The sequence below is a fragment of the Thermobia domestica genome, chromosome 8 (genome assembly GCF_964235325.1).
Source record: "Thermobia domestica chromosome 8, izTheDome1.hap1.1, whole genome shotgun sequence".
Taxonomy (NCBI): domain Eukaryota; kingdom Metazoa; phylum Arthropoda; class Insecta; order Zygentoma; family Lepismatidae; genus Thermobia; species Thermobia domestica.
The window spans coordinates 212,050,500-212,075,210 of NC_137461.1; the positions used below are offsets into that span (position 1 = coordinate 212,050,500).

Sequence of the window (24,711 nt, forward strand, 5' to 3'; positions counted from 1 at the left end):
TATCTTCCTCAGGTTCCTTTCCCCTTGGTAATTTACAGGCCATGGGCGCTGAGGGCCTTTATAGAATCAATTGGCATCTTCTGAGGTGCGGCAAATTCCCGAAAGATGCCTGGATGTTTATGTAAATGTAGCAGTTATCCTCATATTTCTCAAACATTAGTACTTTAAAACATGTAGATACTATTTAAGAGCACTGAGTGGTTTATTATTATTATTATTATTATTATTATTATTATTATTATTATTATTATTATTATTAGACCTATTATTTTATTATTATTATAAAATATATATTTTAAAAATCAAAGTTGTAGCAAAGCAACTGTGTTTTTTAAGCAATTTATTCTTTCAGCAACTTCTTCATAGATTCATGGAATCCATAAGGTACTAAATCGAGAGTATAAATTTCTGATATTAAAAGTTATGTTTTGTTTGAAACTTTGTTTCCTTTTGTCACAGCGAGCGGCGCAAATCTGTCTTCAACATTGGGGGGAACGGGTAAGATCGTTCCCATAACCTTTTTTTTTAAAGCGATGTTCGAAATATTTATGAAGTTGAAAAACAATGCTGTGCAGGATCAGGGGAACAGAGTTGTTTTCAACATTGGGAGGCGGTCAGATTTGAGGCTTATTCTGGGGGGAACAATAATTTCACCTCACTTTCCTTTGTGACAACCGGACACAAGTTATCACATTTCTCTCCAAAAAACATATTTCGAATCTGATTACTTGGGGGAGGACTGTCCCCCCAGTTGCAAGATTGGAGGGGATATGTCCCCTAATCCTCCCGGGATTTGCGCCAGTGGTTTCACCCTGCATGATAAGTAACCTTATTTTCAGTTACAAACCTGCTGTTTATATACCAAAAGAACTACAAATGTTTTAGTTGAACAGTTTTCTGTATGTATTTAGTGTTATTTCTTATATCTTGTAAATTTTCATTAATACATTAAGGTTTCGGCGCGAAATTATTTACGGGGTCATAATGGAAATTTGAATGAGCTCATATATTTCACTCAAGTCTGCTATGTAGCCCATGAGGGGGATCCTTAATTACCGAAAATAAGGAAGAGGTGAACACAAAAGTAGTCTGAGTACGACAACACCACTTGACTTACATCGATGTCTCGATAGATAATGACGAATCCGGTATCATATTTTTCCTATATTGTTTGGGTACTTCTTGATTTCTGTCACAAGTATTTAATGTCACGTCTTTTTTTTTTTTTTTTTTTTTTTTTAAAAAAAAAACTTAGTTTGCTTCGTGTTTCAAATATGCTCCATCCTGTTTGTCTCCCTGCTTTAAAAGATTTAAATTAACAAGAGAAAAGATGGAAGATATTTGACGCATGAAACTACGTATGCTAATGTGCGTACTAACGTTAGCCAGTGGCGTTTCGGGAGGGGCTTTGCTAACTTTCGGGGGGGCTTTGCCTGTAAATGTGAAAATTCTGCAAAATATTTCATTTATTTTAGTATACTAAGTAAGATTTCGTGGGGGGAGGGGCTTCAGCCCGGAAGCCACCCCCTAAATACGCCACTGATAGTAGCTATAGTAAATAGTAGTAGGAATCTTTTTTTTTCTTTTCTTTTCTTTTCTTTTTTTTTTTTTTTTGAGAGAGAGACTGATAAACAATTCTAGTCCAAGTGTTTTGGTCATAAGAACTTCTTACTATAAAGAATACCATACTCATGGTTAATTAGTTCCATTTGGTTAGATTTGCACTTTGTTCGTCGTCGTACGCTATTGATTTTGCAGATTTTACTGTTTTTCTTTTAACTTTTTCAGACACTGTTTCCATGTATAACAACATGGGTTTAAATTTGCATGATTATATTGTTATCGTCTACATTTCTTTCACATATTAGTAGAATACTTCACTTCTAGAGATTTTGTTTTCACTTTCGTAAAGTTTCATTATTTATCCGTTCGTGGATTAGATGACATTTACCGGTTTCTCCAGCAAATCGCGGTTTGACATTGTTTTTCCAGTGCTCGTAGGTTTTCGCAAGAAACTTTCCCCCCAGTGGCACAACATTTTTAATTTACTTATCAAATTTTTCCTGGTTTGTTGAGTGTCTAAATCCTATGACAGAAGTTATATGATAAGATTCATTTTGCTTTATTCATTTGCTTTCCACTTCTACTTATTTTTATTATTCCCTTTATTTTTACCAAAAAAATACACATAAATATATTAGCCATTAATGGATGCAAATTATGCTACTTTGAAAACACACATACACAAACTATTGCTGCTATATTGGCTCATTTCTGAAGAACAAATAAACATTCAAACTGATTGTATTGCGGTCAATCAGTTGAGAGAGAACCTCCCTGGATTTCTCACGTTTTATCCCTTTTTCCCTTTCTGCAATATTCACTTATGAACTTTCCCTATATTAGGGAAGTTTCAGTGAAACTTCGAACACTGTGTTTTCCTTCCGACGACAAGCACATGTCTATCCACACTTGTCTCTATATCTATCCGCAACGGATATTTACCAAAAGAATAGTTTCCATCTCCGACGTTACTCCTCTCTTGCAACCAGAAATAAAAATATACTGATACGTTTTTAATAGCCTACTGATTTCGTTAACGCGACAACTTTAACAAAAGGTTAGAAATAATTATTCAGCATCCAAAGTTCACATTTCATTTCAGATTTGTTCTACTGAAACCAGAAATACAAGTAGTACCATAGAAATTTCTTTTCAGGATTGATTTACATGATAATAATTGTAATACAAAACAAAAACCTTTTCTTAACTGATTCATCTCGTTAGGTGAATCAGTTATGTCTCTCACAGTGTACAGGGTATGTCCAAAAAGTGTCGGGATTGGTTTGTTCCGAAGTCAAAACAACAGTAGGTGCCGAGACGCTGGAGTGAACTGAGCGTGATTGTAGCAAGTGCATGTGTCTGCCGTCATCGAAGCCTAGGGAAAGTGAAATGGAGCGACTTGAGGAACAGCGCTTTGCGATCACGCTCTGTGTCAAATTGAAAAAAAAAAAAAAAAAAAAAAAAGAGGGGTACGGAAATGTATACTATGATCTGTGAGTATAATCAGAACCATGCTATGTCACGTACAGGGGTGTTCGCGTGGCACAAAATGTTCAAAGATGGATGTGAAACGGTTAAAGATGATGAACACGCTGAACGTCCCTCAACGAGCAGAAATGAAACAATGTAGCGAAAGTGCAGGAACAGTAGAACGCAGACCATCGGCTTAGTGTGTGCTTGATTGATGACATAGTAAATTTGAGAAAAAACGATTGACACGAGATAATAACAGAAACGTTGAACATGAGAAAAGTGTGCTCGAAACTTATGCCCAAAGTGTTGACTGACAATCAGAACATTTAGCATGTAGCTGTTATTGCACAAGTGGTTGCCGCTTGGAAAAGGATCCAATTGTTTAGACAGTGTTATCACTGGTGACGAAAAGTAGATCTTCGAGTATGACCCGGAAACAAAGCAACAAACTGCACGAAGCAGCCTCCAAAACCAAAGAAACATCGCATTAACAAGTCGCGCGTCAAGTCCATGCTGACTGTGTTTTCCGACGCGAAAGGAGTAGTTTACAGAGAGTTTGTACCTGCCGGACAACCCGTCACCAGTAAATTTTACTCAGCTGTGCTTTGCCGTTTGAAGGATCCTCTTCGCCAAGTGCGACCAGAGATCGCCGATCAGTAGACTCCATCATGATAATGCGCCCAGTCACACGTCTCTAGTTGTCGCCAAAGAGTTAGCCAGATACAACGCGGTAACACCATCGTAGAAAATTTACAGTCCTGACCTGGCCTCGTGTGACATTTTCCTGTTTCCGCGCATCAAAAGGACTCTGAAAGGACTGCGTTTCCACACGATTGAAGCGGTGCAAGCAGCTTCGAGGAGGGACCACAACAGTGTTCCGGTTGCCTAGTTTCATGGGGCCTATAAAAGTTGGAGAAAACACTGGCAGTGGTGTGTTGATGTCCAAGCAGAACCGTAGCTAGGGGGATGAGTGGGGCTGTTGCCCGGCGCTGACAGCAAGAGGGCGCCGAACGAGCAAGAAGAAAGAAAATGTGTTCAAAATGAGTAAAGGATGTGTTGCTCCGAGGAAGTATTCGCGCCCTATTAAATGAAATGAAATGAAATGAAATCTTTAGTTTTACGTCCCACGATTATGCCGGTTAGGCTAAAGGAGACGGTGATGATGATAAACGAATGAAATGGTGGAATGAAGAAAGTGGGAGGAAACGGGAGAACCCCTAGAAAACCCACGAGCACGGTGTTTGTCCACCACAAAGTCCACACGGCGCGAGCTGGGATCGAACCAGGGACCCCAAGCACCGGAGGTGAACGCTCTACCACTGAGCACCCTATTAAATGAGTAATGCTGTTGCCTAAGTAGGTTTGCAAAGAGATATGTAGATAGATTTGTTAAAAATGTTCTTGCTTGCTCGCTCGCGAACCAAATGTTCCAATAAGAGTTACAACACGTTCTTTTTACTTAAAAAAAAAAAAAACTATTATATATGATTTGTTAATGACGATGTGATATACAAGATGTTGAGTATGACTTATAGTGTACGCAATAGCGTTTCCAAAGTCAGAAACGGTCAAAGTCTAATAAACGTGTTCGGCGCTTTGATGGTGATGATTTTAGTTAGTTAATCCCGCGTTTTTCTACCTAATCGGATTAATCATAACGGTGAGAATGAAGGTATGAAAATGAGAGGATTGATGGGACGCACACATCGGGAATGGTAAAGATGAAGCCAAACAAGGGGAATGATATTTTCGAAGTTGAAGTAGTTGTAGAAGAGGTGCTTAACGGGTCAGAACGTAACAAATTTCGTGTTTTTTTAAAGACTGATCACTACCATTTCTTTATTCCATTGACACATAAAATGCTTTAAATGTTAATGAATTTATGGGGATCATTTCTTTGTTAACTACTTGTAACTCCAGGATATATATATATATATATATATATATATATATATATATATATATATATATATATGTGTGTGTGTGTGTGTGTGTGTGTGTGTGTGTGTGTGTGCGTTTTAAAATTGTTATTATTATTAATAGGAATCTTAAATTCAGAACTTTAAGTAATGAAGCAATTTATATAATTTCAAACATATGTAGTAGCCAAAGGATTTTAAATATAAACTTTAAGCATATTGTTCACCTCAATCGATCAATATTGAGAAATTCGCAAAGAAGGCTCCATCTGAATTTCCGTTACATTCCACAACATATATTGTAATGTTTTACATGATGTTGTGTATAAACAATTTTACACGTCAATGTTTGCAAACACTAAAATGTGATTTACCTTTATAAATTGACTGGATGAGGGCAATTTAGTACCAATTTTTTGGTGCACGTATTTTGAGTGTCATGTAAGTAATTCAATGATCAAAGTATTTTTGCGAACTTGTTGGCGTTTGCAGGAAATATGGATGGTAATTTTGCAGTTTGCTGTAGTTAATATCATTAAATTTATTCACTGGACAAAAATGTTTGCGAACTTAAAACAGAAATACAAAATTTATTCTATATATGCTTTTATGATGTTTTTGAATGTCATCCTGTTCACTCAGGTATCTCTTTTACCTTATAATATATTTGGTTATAATCAGGGTCGGATCCAGTATTTTCTGCGGGGTTGCACCAAATAACATCCAGTACATTTGAATTAAATTTGAGTTCTTTAAATGCCTTTAGTCATCTGTAGTGTGAATTAGGAATTGCCCTGGAAATGCTCAGTGTCTGCTCTCGATGAATCCTCTTCTTTCAACCTTCAGAAAATTGACAGAAACTATTGATTTTATAAAACTCATTGGTTGCTTTTCACTTTAGGTACTGTATATTTACAACGAAAGGGGGGTTCACGTGCAATTTGCACCCCGCTAAATCCGGCTCTGGTTATAATATATTTGGTTTAACATTATCAAATACTTTATGCATTGTGACAACTTAATCAAAAATGTATTTAAGGAATATAATATTTAAGTGTTATTGATCATTTCGCTGTGGTTCTAGAATAATAAGAAGACAATTTTATATGTATATATAAATACTACAATAAAGTCCATAGAAGAATATGTTGTTCTACAAACAATGTATATTAAAATTACATTCCTGCTGTATGAAAACATGAGCGAGAATGGTAAATGTATATTTACGTGCCGTAGACGAACGTGAATCCAAGATGTATATATAACATATGTCAATTACACTTTAAAAGTAATGATACGTGTATAACGGCAAACATCAATAACCACATTGAAACATGTTTGAACAGGTTCCAAGTTATTTTCCTCTGGAAAGTTGAACGCTAGACGAATAATATCGGTATGCTACAAAACTCTGCACTACGGTATGCCTTTACACACACCACATTTACGCTTAATAAGTATACTACACTAACATACTAAATTTATTAGTAATTATTTTCGGTCGATATTAAGTTTATTATCGTCAATGAGATGGACATTTTTCTTATATTTCATGTCTGATCAGATTAATCTAGCTACGGTAATGAATTAATTTATTTTATTTTCTGTAATGTAACTCCAGAATTACTACCTGTGTTTTTGATATTTCTGTCACTTGACAACATTAATTATTGTAGCATAAACACACGACACGAATGACCTAAGAGAGTAATACATCATTTGATGTACATCAGGGAAACATTTGAAAACCTTGTCGACCTGCTCATTCAAAGTAATCAATACATCAAATAATGACTTTTTTTTATCTTAGTAGGGGGCGCCATGGCTCAGGGGTATAGCGCTTACTGCTGATGCTTGGGAATCCTAGTTAAGTTCCCGGCCAAATAAGCTTGTGATGGATAACGTCGTCTCCGTGGGATTTCTCGGAATATTTCCGTTTTCTCCAATGCTCACATTCAACCAATTTTTCTACCAGCATTCATTTGCAGTAATCATCCGTCCTCCTAACTTCAGAAACATGATTGTGGGGCATTGAACTGAAAGATTTCATTTCATTTACATTGTAGCAAGTAACCATATTCAACTGTCTGACGCGTACGTTATAATTATAATTAATTTTCGATTTACGAGTAAAGTTCCGGTCTTACTTTTAAAGTTTTGAGTGAGATTGCTCAATTTGCTGCTAGATATCAGAGCAGAGCTTCGAAATGTGGTGTTGGAGGAAAATCGAGAAGATAAAATGGACAGAGAAAGTAACAAACGAACATGTTTTAAAACGGATAGAAGAGCAGAGGACACTTCTATCCAGTATCCCTCGAAGGAATGAAAACTAGATTAAATTAATCTTGCGAAGAAATTGTCTTATTTATACCGTCATAGAAATAAAGATAGAAGGAAATCGATTAATAGGAAGAATAAGAACACAACGGGTCGATGCATTGCAAAATAGAAGAAACTATAGGGAGATAAGAGAAGAAACGGAAGATAGAGAAACGTGGCAGAAACATTTCCAGGATCAAATCTAAAATTGAAAAAAAAAAACTCATTACTCCCAGAACCTGCCGAAAGGCAGATTACTTAATAATAATAATAATAATAATAATAATAATAATAATAATAATAATAATAATAATAATAATAATAATAATAATAATAATAAACAGAGTCGAAACGGTAAGTGATAACGAAAAGTTTTTTTTTTTTCTTTTGTGATTGGTTTTGCTTTTCGAAAAGGTGTTCCATCTTCCCTATTAACTTCCTATTCAAAGTTAAAGAGTGGAAGTCAACCCGTTTTTAGCGTTTATCACTTTAGTGAAAAGTGACAGTAGTTACAAAAAATGATTTCTCTGGAATCGGTTCAACGCCTCAAGAATATCTATATTTACCACTATATCTTTACTGAAAACCTAAAGTAGTATTAATCCACTAGCATAATAACTTATAACTTTCTCATATATTCTTAGTATTGCAAGAATATATTACATTCCCAATTTTATTCTTCTATTGCAATCTGAAGTATATCCAACTAATACCATTTCCGATTTCAATATTCACTCCTATCGGTAAAATTGTAACGAATAGTAAGAAAATATAGATTCAATTCTGCCCATCTTTTACAATCAAAATTTCTACACGTATGAAATTCGCATAGTTTGGAGGTATATCGAAATTTCATAATATGAAAGGAAACTCACTTTTAAAAATAAACTATTCATATTTTAAAGGCGAATGATTCAGAAATTAATTTCGCCACTCTTTGGAATGATTTCTCGAATCAAAAGGAAGAACACACGAGAGAAACTAGTTTCCGTGACAGTTGCAAGGAAATATGTAGTGTATAAATGGTCTGCTGGAAAGTTACAGATGCAGTGTGTGGCTAATATTACTAAGAATGTAAATCAGATTTTAGACCGAGGTATAACACTACTTAATTGAACAATATCAGTAATACAGCGTGATTCGCAATGGTGTGAACGATTTCAACTGCTTATAGGCCTAACTTTTTTTATTCATCAAACAAATAGCTTCAAATCTTACAGTTAAATGGTAAAACTCTCCAAGTTTTTGTGATAAACAAATGAAAATAGTACATCACGAATGTTCTATTTGGGCTCCCTTTGTTACCCTGCATACACCTATTCGGTATCCCAATTCCACCCAGACCCGTTTCAACATGTTTGCATCAACAGTTTACACTGCAGTAGTGATGCGCTCTTTCAGTTCATTCACATCTTGGGTAGAGGGGGTTTGTAGACAATGTATTTTAGATGTCCCCAAATAAAAATATCGCAGGGGGTTAAGTCCGGTGATCTTGGTGGGCAACGTAGAAGCTGATAATCATTTTTACCTGACCGCCCAATCCAGCGGTGTGGCAGTCTGTTGTTGAGGAAACTTCTGACATTGTGATGAAAGTGACATGGAGCTCCATCCAATTGATAGATGAAGTTTGCACTGTCATGTTCGAGCTGTGGCATAGGCCACGTAGTAAACATTTGTAGAAATGTTTATCCAGTCACAGTTCCTTCGTCAAAGAAGTACGGACCATAAACTATTGAAGATGAAATTGCACAAAACACATTCGTCTTCAGTGAATCACGCACAATTTCACATATTTGGTGAGGCTTCTCAGTTCCCCAAATGCGAACATTTTGTTTACTCACTCTTCCTGTCACATGGAACGTAGCCTTATCACTGAAACAAAGTTTGTCCAAGAAATCATCATCAACGCTGCACAACTCTTGAAATGACTCACAAAAAGTCTTGCGACATTAGGTGTTAAGTGTTGTAACAACTGCACTCGATACGGATATATCTTTGAATGTTTACGCACTACACGCCAAACAGTTATTTGAGGCATTTGAAGCTCTTTGCTAACTCTCCTTGTTGATTTTTGTGGGCTACGTTGAAAACTGGTTTTAACCCTTTCGACATCTGCCTCAGAAGTGGACGGCCTACCGGGGGATTTGTCTTTGCAAATGCATCCCGTTATGTTTTATTTGTAATACCACTTACGTGTGGAGTTCTTTGATGGTGGATATTTATGAAATTTTGTGTGGAACTCGAGTTGAACAGACAAACGTGAAACTGCAAAACGCATAATGCTCTCTCTGCACCACAGGCAGCCATCTTGGAACAAATCACTCTGCGACCTAGCGGATAATTTTAAACTACTACGCTCGTTCCAAACAAAACTTGAGGATAATATTGAAAGTATTCCCATAGAGATTTCATTGTCGATAGAGTATTATCACTTATAGAACGTTTCCTTATCGTTCACCTAATTTTGAATCACGCTGTATAATTGTACTTTCATTTTCACACCTAAATTGAAATACATTTATTTTATAGGCAAGTGATCTGACATTAACGAATTGAGTTGTTCAATTCACTCTGAAGACAGCACGTGAGATATATCTCCTAGAAGAGTGCTTCCAATCAAATAAACACCTTTGTCGGTCCGTAGTGGACACGCTATATTCTGAACAAATAAGTTATATTAACCCCTCGCGTTCATGATATTTTCCTATGTGCCTACTGTAATACCAGGTTTTCATTTCTTAGACTGTTATATAGGGCATAGTTATTGTCGGGCATTAAGTCTTTTAGTTATCTTATGCAAATGGTGATTGCTTGCTTGGAAAACTTATTGGAGATCGCATATATATAAACATCTTTCGCTGATATATTTAAAGATGATGTAGAGAATTCTTTGCAGAATAGAATAATTTTTTAAACTGCACTGTCTTTAAGCATAAAGAAAACTATCTACAAATGATATTCAAACATTTTCTTTGATCTTTTCCGTACACTTTTCATGTAAGTAAATATATGCAACTTTGTAGCAATATCACCAATGATATCTATAATACACAAATTTTGTATTACTTCAACACTATATTATACAAGTTTCATGTAGATAAAAGCGCTTATTTTAAATCAACATTTTAAACATTCTACCAAACAATATCAATAAATGCTGTATTCATTTTATAATTGAAAATTTGTATTCCATGAATTCCAAATGCCTTTTTAACTAACTCATGTTTTTAACTAAAACTTTTAGGAATGTCAGAAAACTTAAATTTACATAGCTACTTAAACATAAGAGTGAAAGTGTTGGAAAATGCTTATATCAGGGTTTCTAAACAGCGGAGCTTAAACTTCAGTAGCAGCACAAGGCAATATGAAGAAATTGCTTCTTGGTAGTTCACTTTATTACATGAGTCCATTTTGAATCGAGTAGTAAACGCTAGTGTAGAGTGAAGACTTGTCACTTGAGTGAAAAGTGACAGTAGTGTCCAATATGTATATTAATTTCAGTCCTTAATGGAATATTAATTATCTAGAAATAATTCTTCAGTAGTACATAAAACGATAGTAATTTTGTGGTAACATTGAGATTAACATTTTTACATAGCAAAAGTACAACTGTTGGTTATCAAATTGCTTTGTGTTTCAGATTTGACTGATCGTTACTCCTATAATACGATAATACTGCTCAATCGATGGCGATATAAAATAGTGAGAAATGAATTGTTATTGAATGTTGGAATCTGTAGCATTCATATAACACTCACGAATCTCTATCACAAAATCAGATGCCTCGAATTCACTGACCATTTGGTATTCATTTTAGACAGATTTTAGTAAGTTGTGTTGTTATTTCTGTATTCATCATGTCAGCGTGTCAGTGTTTAATCTTATAGATACACTTATTACATAGTATGCCACATAAATGTTTATAAAATAAGAAAAACAACTTTTATTCCTACAAAGACTGATCATATACATAGTATACCACATAAATGTTCATAAAATAAGAAAAACAACTTTTATTCCTACAAAGACTGATCATAAATATATTCACAGCACAACAGAAAGTACTTGATACGCTAATAGGGAAGTAAAGCAAGTACTTTTTTTTTTTTTTTTTTTTTTTTTGTAATCTATGACACGAAATTGTCAAGGGAGCGTGTTGGATGAAAAACACTAGCGCAGACCAGGCATCGTTATTTTCTATTAGATCTATAATAAATATCAAAGAGAAAATTTCGCTTTCTTGCAGGAAAGTGTGGTAACTGAAACTTTTGCAAAATTAATTCTGGATAAACACAATTGTACTGACAACAAACATGACATAGAATAGAACACGATCGTTACTTAGTGTGCAAACAAGTCATTATTAGTTTCCAATCTTCGTTCATCAGTTACATTAAGCGTTGGTTTTACTAGTTGTACCCGGGGAACCCTTCGTCCACAGTGATTGTGTACTCTTTCGTAAAGTCTTCTTCAATGGTTATTTCGTCTTCAATCCTCAAGTATAGCTTATTATTCCAGGAATATGTAGCCCATTCTGGTACGCCATCCACTGGTTTATCACTAGGAGTTGGATTTCTGTAAACAAATGTGAAGAAACTATTACTCTGCGATGTACAAAAACCAAAATACAGCATTTCTATATATTCAAACACCCATTAAATCAGAATTCGTAACCTGTTTGCGTTTTTATTAAGATAAACAAAACCTATACTTTTGTGTTCAGGAAATTTTGTTTAGGAAATCCTTGGTCGTGTATTCATTCCGTTTAATCAAATTTTATCACGTTTTTGTAAAACATTTTACGCGGAGCAATTGATTATACAGTTAAAAGATATTTATTTGGGTTTATGTTTTGATTTTAACTATTTTGTAAGTTTTTCTCATATTTCAGAACTAGGAAATACTTGAAGTAAGCCAGGTGGTAGGACCCAGTTAATATCAATAATTAGGATAATAAGAGAAACATAGCTCGAGAAGCAAGGTGGCAGCTTCACTTGAGAGAGCAGTATATAAGGGCATACGGACACAATTTCGCAGCCGAAACGTTGCCACCCACAGTCTTTTAAGTCGAAACGTCGCGTGGCCAAAACCTTGTCATCCAAAATCTAGCGTGGACAAACCTTCGCTACCCAATACCTCGCGGAACAAATTTTCGCCTGGATAAAATCTCATCCCCCAAAATCTCGCAGGCTAAAATCTCGCTGGCCAATATCTCTCCTTACTAAAACATCACCGCAGAAAACCTCGCGTCCCAAATCTCGCGTAGCTAGAATCTCGTGTGGCCTAAACCTTGCGGATTGAAACTTCTCCGTAAAATGTATTCAATGAGTTTCTTAATATGCTATTCCATGTCACAATTAATAATAATATTCCTTCAATCGCTCTCTTTGTCCCTCCCATTCCTTCTCAGGACATGCATTTCTCGTAGCACTGTCTTATCTGAAGATTGTGATTCAAGAATATTTATACAAAATTTCAAGATTCTACGACTAATAGATCCTGAGATCTAGCAAATGATTAAAAATTATCCAAACCTCAACACTTTCTTAGTAGAAGCATTTTTCAAAATATCATATGCAGCTCAGCGATACGATTTATGCAAAACGTCAAGGTTCTACGTGTAATAATTCCGGAGACTGGCGAACGTAAAAAAAATATTCAAGACCTTCCATTCCATTTTCCTTTAGGACATGCGGTTCGTAAAACACTGACTTAACTAGAGCTTCCACCCTTGTAGAACAAGGAGAGGATTTATACATAATCTCAAGGTTCCAAACTTAATAGTTTTGTAAATCTGGCGAAAGGGAGATATTCCTTCAAGCTCTCTCTCGTTCCTCCTTAGAAAATGCATTTTGCGAAACATCATCTTATTAAGTTTATGATTCAAAGATAATTTTTTTTTTTTTTTTTTTTTTACAAAATTTTAAAATTCTACGACATATTTTAATAGAGCTATTTATAAGTGAATCAGTGAGTGAGTCAGTGCATTTGATATTTCGTTATATAAAATTTCTAAAGCACGACTTAGAATCTTTTCTTGTTATTATTTTAAAGCAATTATGTATTATTACGATATATGCCAAAAAGCGGGGCGGGGGAACCTCTTGTTTGATTCATCTTTTAGGCCCCTCTGTATTCTACGTTGACTCTTAATATTTTTCTTATTTGATGTATAGTTCGCGAAATATTGGCTTGTAACACTTATTTTGACTCACACTATATATATATATATATATGAACAAAAACACCAGAGGTGCAAAAAGTGCAGCCAAGTTCGTCAGCTTCAAAAAGTGTTGAGATGAGGATGGATGAGCCAAGTTCCTTGGCCACTTCATCTGAAAGGAACACTGGAACTTGGCGCGAGGTGTCAAGGAAAATGGGAATAGTGGTGGGGATAGTATTCCTTAAGATACCAACCTTAGGAATAGTGGTGGGTTTGGGACCACCATCAACCTTAGGAATATCAACTTTGATAAGGCGCTAAGGCACATATACAGTATACTGAAGTAAGATTGGTGGTTCGAAACCCAGACAAGGAAAACTTATATTCCTCCACGAAGTGTCAAAGTAAATGATGTTAACGAGCCTTAGGGATGGTGTTTGTGAGCGTGGTGGATTTTGGGGTCACCACTAGCCTTAGGGCTAAAATGTCCCGGCCGTGAAACTAGGAACAGACATCTTAATGTATTCGAATATGTTAGACACCTCGCGCCAAGTTCCGGTGTACCTTTCAGATGCAGTGGCCAAGGAACTTGGCTCATCCATCCTCGTCTCAACACTTTTTGAGGCTGACGAACTTGGCTACACTTTTTGCACCTCTGGTGTTTTTGTTCATATTTCACTTCTTTTTGTAGTTCACCATGTCAATATCCTATATTGGAATTCTCAATTGCGGCATATTGCTGGGTTTAAATTTAAAATTGTACATTTTTAAAGGAGTCATAATGTGTCACATACAACATTAGTTCCCAAGGGCTCTCCCACCGGGAATCGAACCCAAAACCTGTACAAGTAAGGCGCACATGCTAGCCACTAGAACAGCGGGGAGGATTTATTCTATCAAATATCTAGCAGAGCGTTATGTCCAAACGAGATTCCAATTCATTTACCCGAACTACAAAATCACGATCGCTAACATCTCATTTTTCATTTCCTAAATACGAACAGTATCAACAGGGCCCAAAACCCTTGATGCTGAATCCTCGTTGCTACACACTAGACATAGCTGGTGTTTCAATATACCTAGTTGTTCTCTACCTTTTCACATTGCGAAATTACGGAGTTCATTACATGACGCGCATGTTGCGCAGTTTCATACTGCCTCGGGTTTTCCTTCCAATGATATACACCTTTCAAATAGCTTGTAAACTTAATAATTTTTGCCACCAACATATCCTAACTGTATATAAAGCCACATGAACTGGCATAAATTAAAAGTGTGCTTCCGGTTGACGTGGAAAGTTGAATGATGAAGTGGGATGAAGGATTTTCCCATGTTATTTAAATGGGTCTTCTTTTTGACATATAATCTCATGTTTTAGGAACTTGGAATTGGAATAAAAAATTGAAATTCGGTATGTTTGTACGTTTTCATTAGTATTACCTAAGAAAATCAGTAAAAAATAAACAATTCCAACTTTAGAGTGGTTTTCTGGGGAACTAAAAAATCTTACACATGGTACGTATTTATATGGGACACCTTTTACCCCCAAAATTATACGGCACTTCCTGTAGGGCTACAATCATTAAATTTGACGTGATTGTAGTTTTTCGGAACTAACCGACAGAAAAATTGCCAAAAATGAATATTTTTAATTTTTAGGGAGTCTAAAGGAGAGATGAAGAATTTCCCCATGCTATTTAAATAGACCGTTTTTTGGACAAATAATCTCATATTTTAGGTACTTGAAACTGGAAAACAAACGTGAAATTGAGTATGCTTCAACGCTTTCGTTAGTATTACCTAAGTAAGTCAGTAAAAATGAAAATATCCAAATTTAGAGTGGTTTTATGGGGAACAGAAAAACCTTTTCCATGTTATTTATATTGGACGTCTTCTAAACCCCAAAATGTTTAGGCAATTCCGGCACGGTTAGAATGATGAAATTTGGCACGATTGTATCCTCCCGGGACTAACCAACAGGAAAATTACTAGAATTGAATATTTTTAATTTTTAAGGAGTCTAAAGGAAGATGAAGAAATCACCATGTTATTTAAATAGGCATTTTCCTGGAATACAAAATCTTATCTTTTAGATAGTTGAAATAGGAAAAGAAACTTGAAATTCGGGAATTGTGAGCTTAAGAGGTGTGAGGAAGTAGGACGAGCAAAGGCGAGGGTGTGAATGCGAACCCCCGAAGAGCAAATTCAGAAAATATGAAGAGCAAAAGGCACGAAATTCACTGTTGATGAAAAGGCTGATACGTAAGAGATTCTCACACTGTTCACAGATAGAGACACGAAGTATCAAGAACATTTTAACATAACGACTGTGGTAACTATAATATAACTCTGGTACCAATATATTTACGAAATCGGTTACATTTTGTTGCTAGTCTCACATAAATTCGAACAATTGGATTTCTCGTTTCTTCGAAAACTTCATTAATTTTAAAAATTCTCACCTCTACATTATCTTACTTATCAAATTAATTTCAATATCTATTTAATACCAATGACTGCAATAAAGGAAAAATATTCACCGAAAAAAGACAAAATATTGGCTTTCCTTGTCTGGGTTTCCAACCACGAAATTTACGGCAGTATGTACGTGTCTTAGCCCACGGTTTTAAAAGTTAACTGATTCACAGAACGCGCCTCATTAACTTGCTTAACTACTTATTACTAGCTTTCATTTATTTTACTCGCACAATGAGAAAAACTGTATGTGGCGTACGTAAAAACGTTTGTTACATGTCTAAATCCTGTAGTTGTTGGACTTAACGTACACTAAACGTATAACTAAAAAAGTATATTTGAACGTACTTTTCGTATAAGTGTTCCGAATAAACGTACTTTCCACACGAACGAAAAGACTGTATGTAGGCGGTCAGGATCTCACATACAGATGGCCGTATGTAACTTACAGCTGACGTACGTAATGTACAGAAGACTATTAGATATCAGACATCCTGCAACGACATTGTGTAACATCTAAGCGGGAAAGAGGGCAGTGCGTATGTAACATATGAATAACGTATGTTAAGTATAGCCAATACACCAGCGAGGAGGGCACCAACTCGACCACTCAGACGATTGACAACATTATCACTATGCACATAATGTGTTCAATAACGGAATCGTTCCCTATTTCTGATTATAAGGACAGTTTTTTTTTTTTGCTAATGAAAAAATTTCCGTAGCAAATTCCTCAAATTTCATTTTCAAGCCGTTATAGTGTACCTTTATGGAGAGTTTTGCATCTTCATCTCATTAAGAAGTACCTAATGGCTATGGACAGTTTTTCGCCCATAAAAATTCCCATAGTACCTTCCTTAAATTTGGAACCTTTATTTGCACAGGTCATTACATGAGGTAGGTACCATTATGCAGAGTTTCAAATCTCTATCTCATTTGGAAGCAACTAATAAATGATGAGTCAGTAAATGAACCGATCTCTGTTTGAGTAAGGACAATTTTTCACCCATAGAAAATTCCATAGCACATTCCTTAAATTTCGGATATTTTTCATATTCAAGCCATTATAAGCAACCTTCGTGTAGACATTCATATCTTCATCTCATTGGGAAGTACCTAATGGCTACGGACAATTTTTCGTCTATAAAAAATTTCCTACAGCACATTCCTCAGATTTCGGACTTTTTCCATACTCAAGTTATTGTAGGGTACCTTTATGCAAAGTTTCAAGTTTCTATCTCATTGGAAAGTACCTTATCTATTTGATGAGTGAGTGAGTGAAACGAATTTTTTCCTGGCTAAGGACAGTTTTTTGCCTATAAAAATTTCCCATAGCACATTCCTCAGATTTCGGACTTTTTCCATACTGAGGTTGTTATAGGGTACCTTTATGCAAAGTTTCAGGTTTCTATCTCATTGAGAAGTATCTAATCAATTTTATGAGTGAGTGAGTAAAACGATTTTTTTCCTGGCTAACGACAGTTTTTTGCCTATAAAAATTTTCCATAGTACATTCCTCAGATTTCGGACATTTTCCATATTGAGGTTGTTATAGGGAACCTTTATGCAAAGTTTCAGGTTTCTATCTCATTGGAAAGTACCTAATCAATTTGATGAGTGAGTGAGTGAAACGATTTTTTTCCCGGCTAACGACAGTTTTTTGCCCATAAAAAATTTCCCATAGCACATTCCTCAGATTTCGGACCTTTTCCATATTGAGGTTGTAATAGGGTACCTTTATGCAAAGTTTCAGGTTTCTATCTCATGGGAAAGTACCTAATCAATTTGATGAGTGAGTGAGTGAAACGATTTCTTTCCTGGCTAAGAACAGTTTCTGGCCCATAAAAGATTTCCCATAGGACATTCCTCAGATTTCGGACTTTTTCCGTACTTAGGTCATAATAGGGTACCTTTATGCAAAGTTTCAGGTTTCTATCTCATTGGGAAGTACCTAATCAATTTGATGAGTGAGTGAGTGAAACGTTTTTTTTCCTGGCTAAGGACAGTTTTTTTTGCCTATAAAAAATTTCCCATAGCACATTCCTCAGATTTCGGACTTTTTTCATACTCAAATTGTTATAGGGTACCTTTATGCAAAGTTTCATGTTTCTATGAGGGAGGTACCTAATCAATTTGATGAGTGAGTCAGTGAGTCAGTGAGCCTGAAAACTGCATATTTTGGGGGTCCAGTACTCGAATATGGTTGAAGATAGGAATGTGAGATTTTTCATATGAGTACATATGTGGGATATCTCCTCACATTCTAAATCTCATGTTTCTACACTTAATAGAATCGTTTTTACAAAGCCTCGAAATCGGCGATTTTACCGAAAACTCTTGTTCGTGTATAATATGCTTACGGCAGTGCAGGCCAGTTTTCATTTGCTTCGCGGAACTTGGCTGCCATGCACTGCCGTGCATGTTGATATATATATATATATATATATATATATATATATATATATATAGAGAGAGAGAGAGAGAGAGAGAGAGAGAGAGAGAGAGAGAGAGAAAGAGAGAGAGAAAGCAATATATATGGAACATTCTACATCGACGAAATTATTATGACAGGTATTATAATGACATTTTTCCCTAAGAAAGAGTAGACCAGGCGAGATTTTGGAATGTGAGGTTTGGACGGGTAGATTTTGGCAAGGCGTGATTTTGGGATCTGGCGGTGATTTTATAGTCAGACACGATATTGGCTTAGCGAGATTCTAGGACGCGAGATTTTGTCCCGTGCCATATCAGGCGGCAAGGGTTTGGAACACCAGGTTTTCGCCGCGCAGTTCTGGCCACGAGATTTTCGTAAGCAAACCGTCTATAAGTTGCAACAAGCAACTTAGCATAGCATAGCTAAAAAAAAGAGCCAAAACTATTTCATATAAATTTTGAATATTTAGCAGTTATTTCCAACACACTACTGTTCTAAGTCACTATGCACTATAACCATTAGATCAAACTTCACACTTAATAAAATACATATTTAAGTTTTCATTTTATAACCATAAATTTCTTAAATATTGATAATTCCTCATACGGTTACTTACTGTACATTGTCTTTTCACCCTCTTGCTCTTCGTGTAGCAATCAGTAACAATGGTTCGCAATCCTCTGTATTATCACCCTTGAAAAATGTCAGTATCAGAAATTGTATTAGTCTGAAGGTTTATATTATACTGTTTGCCGTCAACCATAGTAGAAATCAGTAAAAAAGGTAGCTGTTGTGTCACATTTAGGATAGTAATTGCTAATGGCACAAAAAATAAATAACTTCAGAACATATGTAAATAGGTAACTCGCTGGGGATCCCATGGTACAATCTGTACCATACGGGGTGTTTCATGGTACATTGCGTTATAACTCTCCTATTTGAGCTTTTTCGTCCGGGATTTTTTCAAGTCCAGAGGCATTGTAGAAGACATTAAGCATGGTTTCTCACCTTCCTGCGTCGAGACATAGGCGGCGATGACGTCATAATTCCAAAATAATTATTTTCGTGTAATATTTTTTGGGGGGGTTTATGTAAAGTATTTTTGGCAGGCTTATTTTTGCACATAGAAGATTGAAATTGTGCACAAACATTCAGTCCACCGAGTAGTATTTACCAGATTTTTGTTCAGATTTCTGCGTTAAAACAGGGGGAACCAGAGGGGCTAAAATTTGAAAAAAGGGAATTTTTTACCAAAAATCTCTTTCACGGGATTTTCCCGCCTTAGATACATGATGGGGACAAGTGAATGGTACCGCCTGAAAGGCAGTTCTATTTTGAAGAGAATGATGGGCGAAATATGACCCTAGGGTAATTAGGGATGACTCAGGAAACTTTTTCACCTGAGATCATGGTGTTTTACGGTAATTTGGGGCATGGTGGGAATTCCTGATAAAATTTCTCCCGCCCTTGGTATTCAGGATAGAAACTTGAAATTTGGCACACACATTCAGTATACCAAGTACTATTCATCAGATTTTTTTTATATGGCTACGTTCACACCGGGTCGCTCCTGAGGAGCCCAAAGTGCGAGGAAAAAAATCCCTCTGAAACTTTCCCTTTGACATCATTTTTCCCGTTCCTTTTATATGGTATGAGCATGCAAGTGATACCATTTGAAAGCCAGCTCCATTCTAAAGAGAATGAGGTATGAACCATGATCCTAGGATAAATAGTGACGATGCAGTAGCTGCTTGACTGAATGTCTAAAAAATAGCCCAAAAACCCCGGATCCGGAAAGTGCTATAACCATTAGATCAAACTTCACACTTAATAAAATACATATTTAAGTTTTTATTTTACAACCATAAATTTCTTAAATTTTGATAATTCCTCATACAGTTGCTTTCTGTACATTGTCTTTTCACCCTCTTGCTCTTCGTGTAGCAATCAGTAACAATAGTTCGGAATCCTCTGTATTATTACCCTTGAAATATGTCAGTATCAGAAATTGTATTAGTCTGAAAGTTTATATTATACTGTTTGCCGTCAGCCATAGTAGAAATCAGTAGAAAAGGTAGCTGTTGTGTCACATTTAGGATAGTAATTGCTGATGGCACAAAAGATAAATAACTTCAGAACATATGTAAATAGGTAACTCGCTAAGGGTGTAAAAATGGCCGTCCTTGAATGCGAAATCTAACAATTTGACTATCAAAAGAGAAATGTCAAATGGAAACTTCTACAACAATCAATAAGATAATAGGCAAGTGGGATTCTTAGGTCACTTCTTGTATTTGTGTTATCATATTTGCCTCTTTTACGAGTAATTTTCTTCTTAGTTTTTATGAAACATTCATGGATGTGTTTGGAAATCATCCTGTCTAGAATTCACTAACAGTCCTCTAGAAACTTCCAGGAAGAGATTAGATTAACTATTAGATATAGGGGATAGTTTCATGTCGATGATTAATTGTGAAATGAGTTCAACATGTAATAAACCATATTTAAGAATACTATTCGTCTAATGGTGCACATAAATGGATTTACTGGAGGAAATAGTTTTTTGTTGTAGGGGAGACCTGGGGCAGTTGTAAAAAAATTTACATTTCATTTTTCTCACATGTTTATGCTCCAATAAGTCTGAAAATTATATAATATCTTAAATACAGCTTTGTTGCTCCATTTATTTTTTCATACATGACAATGTCTAATATAGAAAGTTACGAAGCATTTTGTCACAGGGTTTCTCTTGTTACAAACGTCCCCGTGCCAGGGTCAATTGTAAGAGAACTTTGAGACATTTGTAACAGGTTGTTTTTAATGAAAAGTGCAATATATACGGCATGGCAAAACAATATATATGGTTAAATAATATTGATATTAATAATAATAATACTGATAGGTTGAACAAGGGATGGGGACAACAAACTAAGAGTATAGACTCTAGTATAAAGCGCCCGCTCCATAGCAGGGTCTTAATAAATCGTTTCCGAACGTCCAACGGCACAGTTCTTGATGTTAGCAGTCCTCTTTTCCTATTGAATGCTTGCTTAGCTTGCGCTATTCTGGAAGTTACTTCTTTTTTCACTTCTTCCATCCGAGAATATTAGACTTCCTAAATAAGGGAACGTCTTAACGTCTTCGAGTTTCTCTCCCTCTAGCCATACGTTTGCCCCTTCCAGTCCTGCTTGTACACTTTATTACTTTGGTGTTCTTCTTATTTATCTTCATTTTGTATGTTTCTTAGAGTTGGTCGTTCAAGTTTGAAAGTGTTTACTGCAAGTCCTTCCCGCTCTTCGCTATCAGTACTATGTCATCAGCGAAACTTATTGTGCTGAAAACCTGGACATATACTTTTACGCCTTTCTGGTTTTTATCAAAGAATTCTTTCATTACCTCTTCCATATAGACGGTGAACAAGAGAGGTGAAAATCTACACCCTTGCCTTACTCCTTTACTTATTCCTGCTTTCTTCTGATTTCTTCCTATAATCGCAATCTGGTTTCTGTGAAGTTGGTGTATTGTTTTTCTGTCTCTGTAATCCAACTTCAGATTCTTCAGCGCTCTGAACCTGATATTCCAATCTACGATGTCAAACGTTTTTTTCTATATTTACACATCTACCACAATTGCACAATTGGTTTGTTTATTCGAATGTCGTGTTCCATGATCAACCGTAGACTTAGTATTGCTTCCTTTGTTTCCCTTTTTATCTTGAATTCAAACTGGTTCTCCGATAGCCGTTCTTCGGTTTTCCCTTCCATTCATTGTGCGACAATATTCCACAGTAATTTGATACATGGGAAAGCAAACATATCGTTTTGTGTTCATCGCATTTCCCTGTACATTTTCGTTTTGGGATAGAGACCAATGTGCTTTTCTCGAAGTCTCTTGTCATTTTTTCCAAGATGTACATTTCATAAATAAAATTAAATAGTTTCTTCTTTGTTGCTATTCTGAGATTCTAAATCACTTTCGTTGGTATTTTATCTATTTCTGGGGATTTACCATGTTAAATTTTCTCCACAATATTGTCAAATTCGCACTATGAAATTTGTGGTCCTAGTTCATTTCCATAGACGTCTTTTTCCTGCTCTATCATTTCCTCTTTCACTCTGTCTCCTTTGTAGAATTCTTTAATGTAATTCTTTCATCTTCTAGTTATCTGCTTCTGTTCAATAGTGTTGTCACGTCCCTGATTATGATAATGTCTGTGTGTTTTTTTTCACCGAACTGTTTTCTAACCTTTCTATATGGCGTTTCTGTATTGCCTTTATCTATATTTTCCTCAATCTCCTTGCACAAATTGTTTATTAAGTTTTCTCTGGCCTTCTTTAATTTTCTGTTGATGTGATTTCTGCACCTTATGTATTCCCCTTCTTTCTTTGTTATCTTGAACTGTCTTCTTTTCTAAATAATTTCCAATATTTCTGCTGTTATCCATGGTTTATATGGAGTTCTCCACTCTCTTCCTATGTGTTCGTCGGTTGTTTTTGTAATTCCTGCTTCCCATTTCTAGTTGATATCATCACTCACTAAAGCTACCTTAGATATCTCTTTTTCTGTAGGCGCATATGTACTTGGATTATCATCATATTCCTCGGTTCTTATGCTATCTTCAACATTACTATCCTTTCATTGTGTTTCCAGATGCCTATAACTTTCTATCCTATTTTCTTATTCAAGACAAAACCGACTCCTACTGTACCGTTTACAGCTCCTGAATATATGTATTATTCTGAAGTCCCCACTCCACGTCTCCTCCATCAGGCCACATAACTTCGCTGATTCCCAAGATATTTCTCTTCAAGCGTTCCATTCCTTTCTCCCGGTTTTCTAGTTTTGCACACTTCAACAGCGATTTAACATTCCAGGTTCCTATTCTGCTGCGGTTTCGTTCGATGACGGCCGAGAAGGCTCTGCTATATTTCCCTCCACTGTCGGGGACAAACCTCTGCGAAACAGTCGTGTCGTATTCATTAACATTACTTTTTCTTGTTATTCTTTCCATGTTGTTTTCTAGGGACTGAGAAAGGTGGTGGAGTCCCCAGTTCTTTCACCTAGCAGTGGAACAGCCATAGAGGACATCCTGTCCTCGCCTGTATTTGGCCACACCTGAGCCATGTCGTAATTTGAATATCAAATTACATTAAGTTACACTCGATCATACTGTAGACATCGTTTCCGCAAAACATATTTTCATTGATAACCCTTTTAATAAGCTTTCACATTTCATTATTTAAGATAATTTATTTGTAATGGAGATACTTTCTCCATCAGTTGAACGTTGTTACGTTTCATCTTTAATTAGCACTTCTATCAGGTCTACTCTTTGAAATCAATACTATTGATTAAAACTTGAAAGTATCACTTAATTAGAATTGTCAATGTACACTTTAAGTAAAAGATATTTTCTGATAGAAGTTTCTTGCTGCTACCCCTTAACTAAATCTTGAATCCCAGTTTGGTCTATTCATTAATTATATTTAACTATGTATAATACATACCCATAAATAGCGAAATTCGTCCATAATGCCACCATTGTTTTCGAAACATTTTCCGCCTTGTTCGAGAGTTCAGTTAACGGAAACAAATAGTAAATATCTAATCCATGATCCACTCCTTTAAAAATAAAGAACAAATATTTAGTGTATGTCTTAAATATAAACTTGAGTTTTAATATTTCTCAGAATAATTAGTGATAATAGATTATACATGATAATTAATAATTGTTTCCAAGGCTTATTTCGAAACAATACATTGCTTGACAAAATTTTAGTTACATAAATGCGCATTGCGTACATTTAAATGTACGGTACACATTATTGATTCAACTTGCATTAGGAAAAGAAAGATTCTACATTATTATCATTGTTTAACGGGAAACAAATGTCCATAAAATGATAGGTGTCTAATGGTTATATCATATTGAGCTGAAATAGACTCAATTAGGTGACTATAAACTCATGCACAACTCCGAGAAAATTGAGGAAAACAAATCTTTTATAAGCATAAAATTAATACTCCCTTTTGCCTATATGGTTAGCATACGCGCCTTCTGAACTGAAGTCCCGCGTCGATTTGTGGTGGGAGCTGATACGATTCGGATGCCATGTTAAGCTTTGATCCACGTTTTTTGTTGCTCCGCTACTGAAGGGGGATAAACTGTAAATTAATCAATAAATCAAGCCTACAAAACGATTCTGTAAATTAACTGCATCAAGTATTAAGAAAGCAAAACTGATACTGAACACCACACTAATCCAGCCTTTCATCGTGATACAGGGAATCTGATATTATATATCAGGTTATCTAACACAAATTGAAATTTCGGAGGCCAAAGATAAATGATATTTACTTTGATT

At 35.7% G+C, this 24,711-nt stretch overlaps 1 protein-coding gene across 1 annotated transcript in view; it reads right to left on the reverse strand.

The window, feature by feature from the left end:
* Positions 1 to 10,249: 10,249 nt before the first annotated feature.
* The window catches only part of LOC145691941 (liver carboxylesterase 1F-like), a 117,469-nt gene continuing 103,007 nt past the window's right edge, over positions 10,250 to 24,711 (reverse strand). Inside the window, exons 10-11 of the mRNA XM_081767243.1 lie at positions 23,854 to 23,968; positions 10,250 to 11,849 (exon numbers count right to left, since the gene is read on the reverse strand). Coding sequence (XP_081623369.1) covers positions 11,684 to 11,849; positions 23,854 to 23,968 — 281 coding nt within the window. The 3' untranslated portion in view covers positions 10,250 to 11,683. The remainder of the gene's footprint in view (positions 11,850 to 23,853; positions 23,969 to 24,711) is intronic.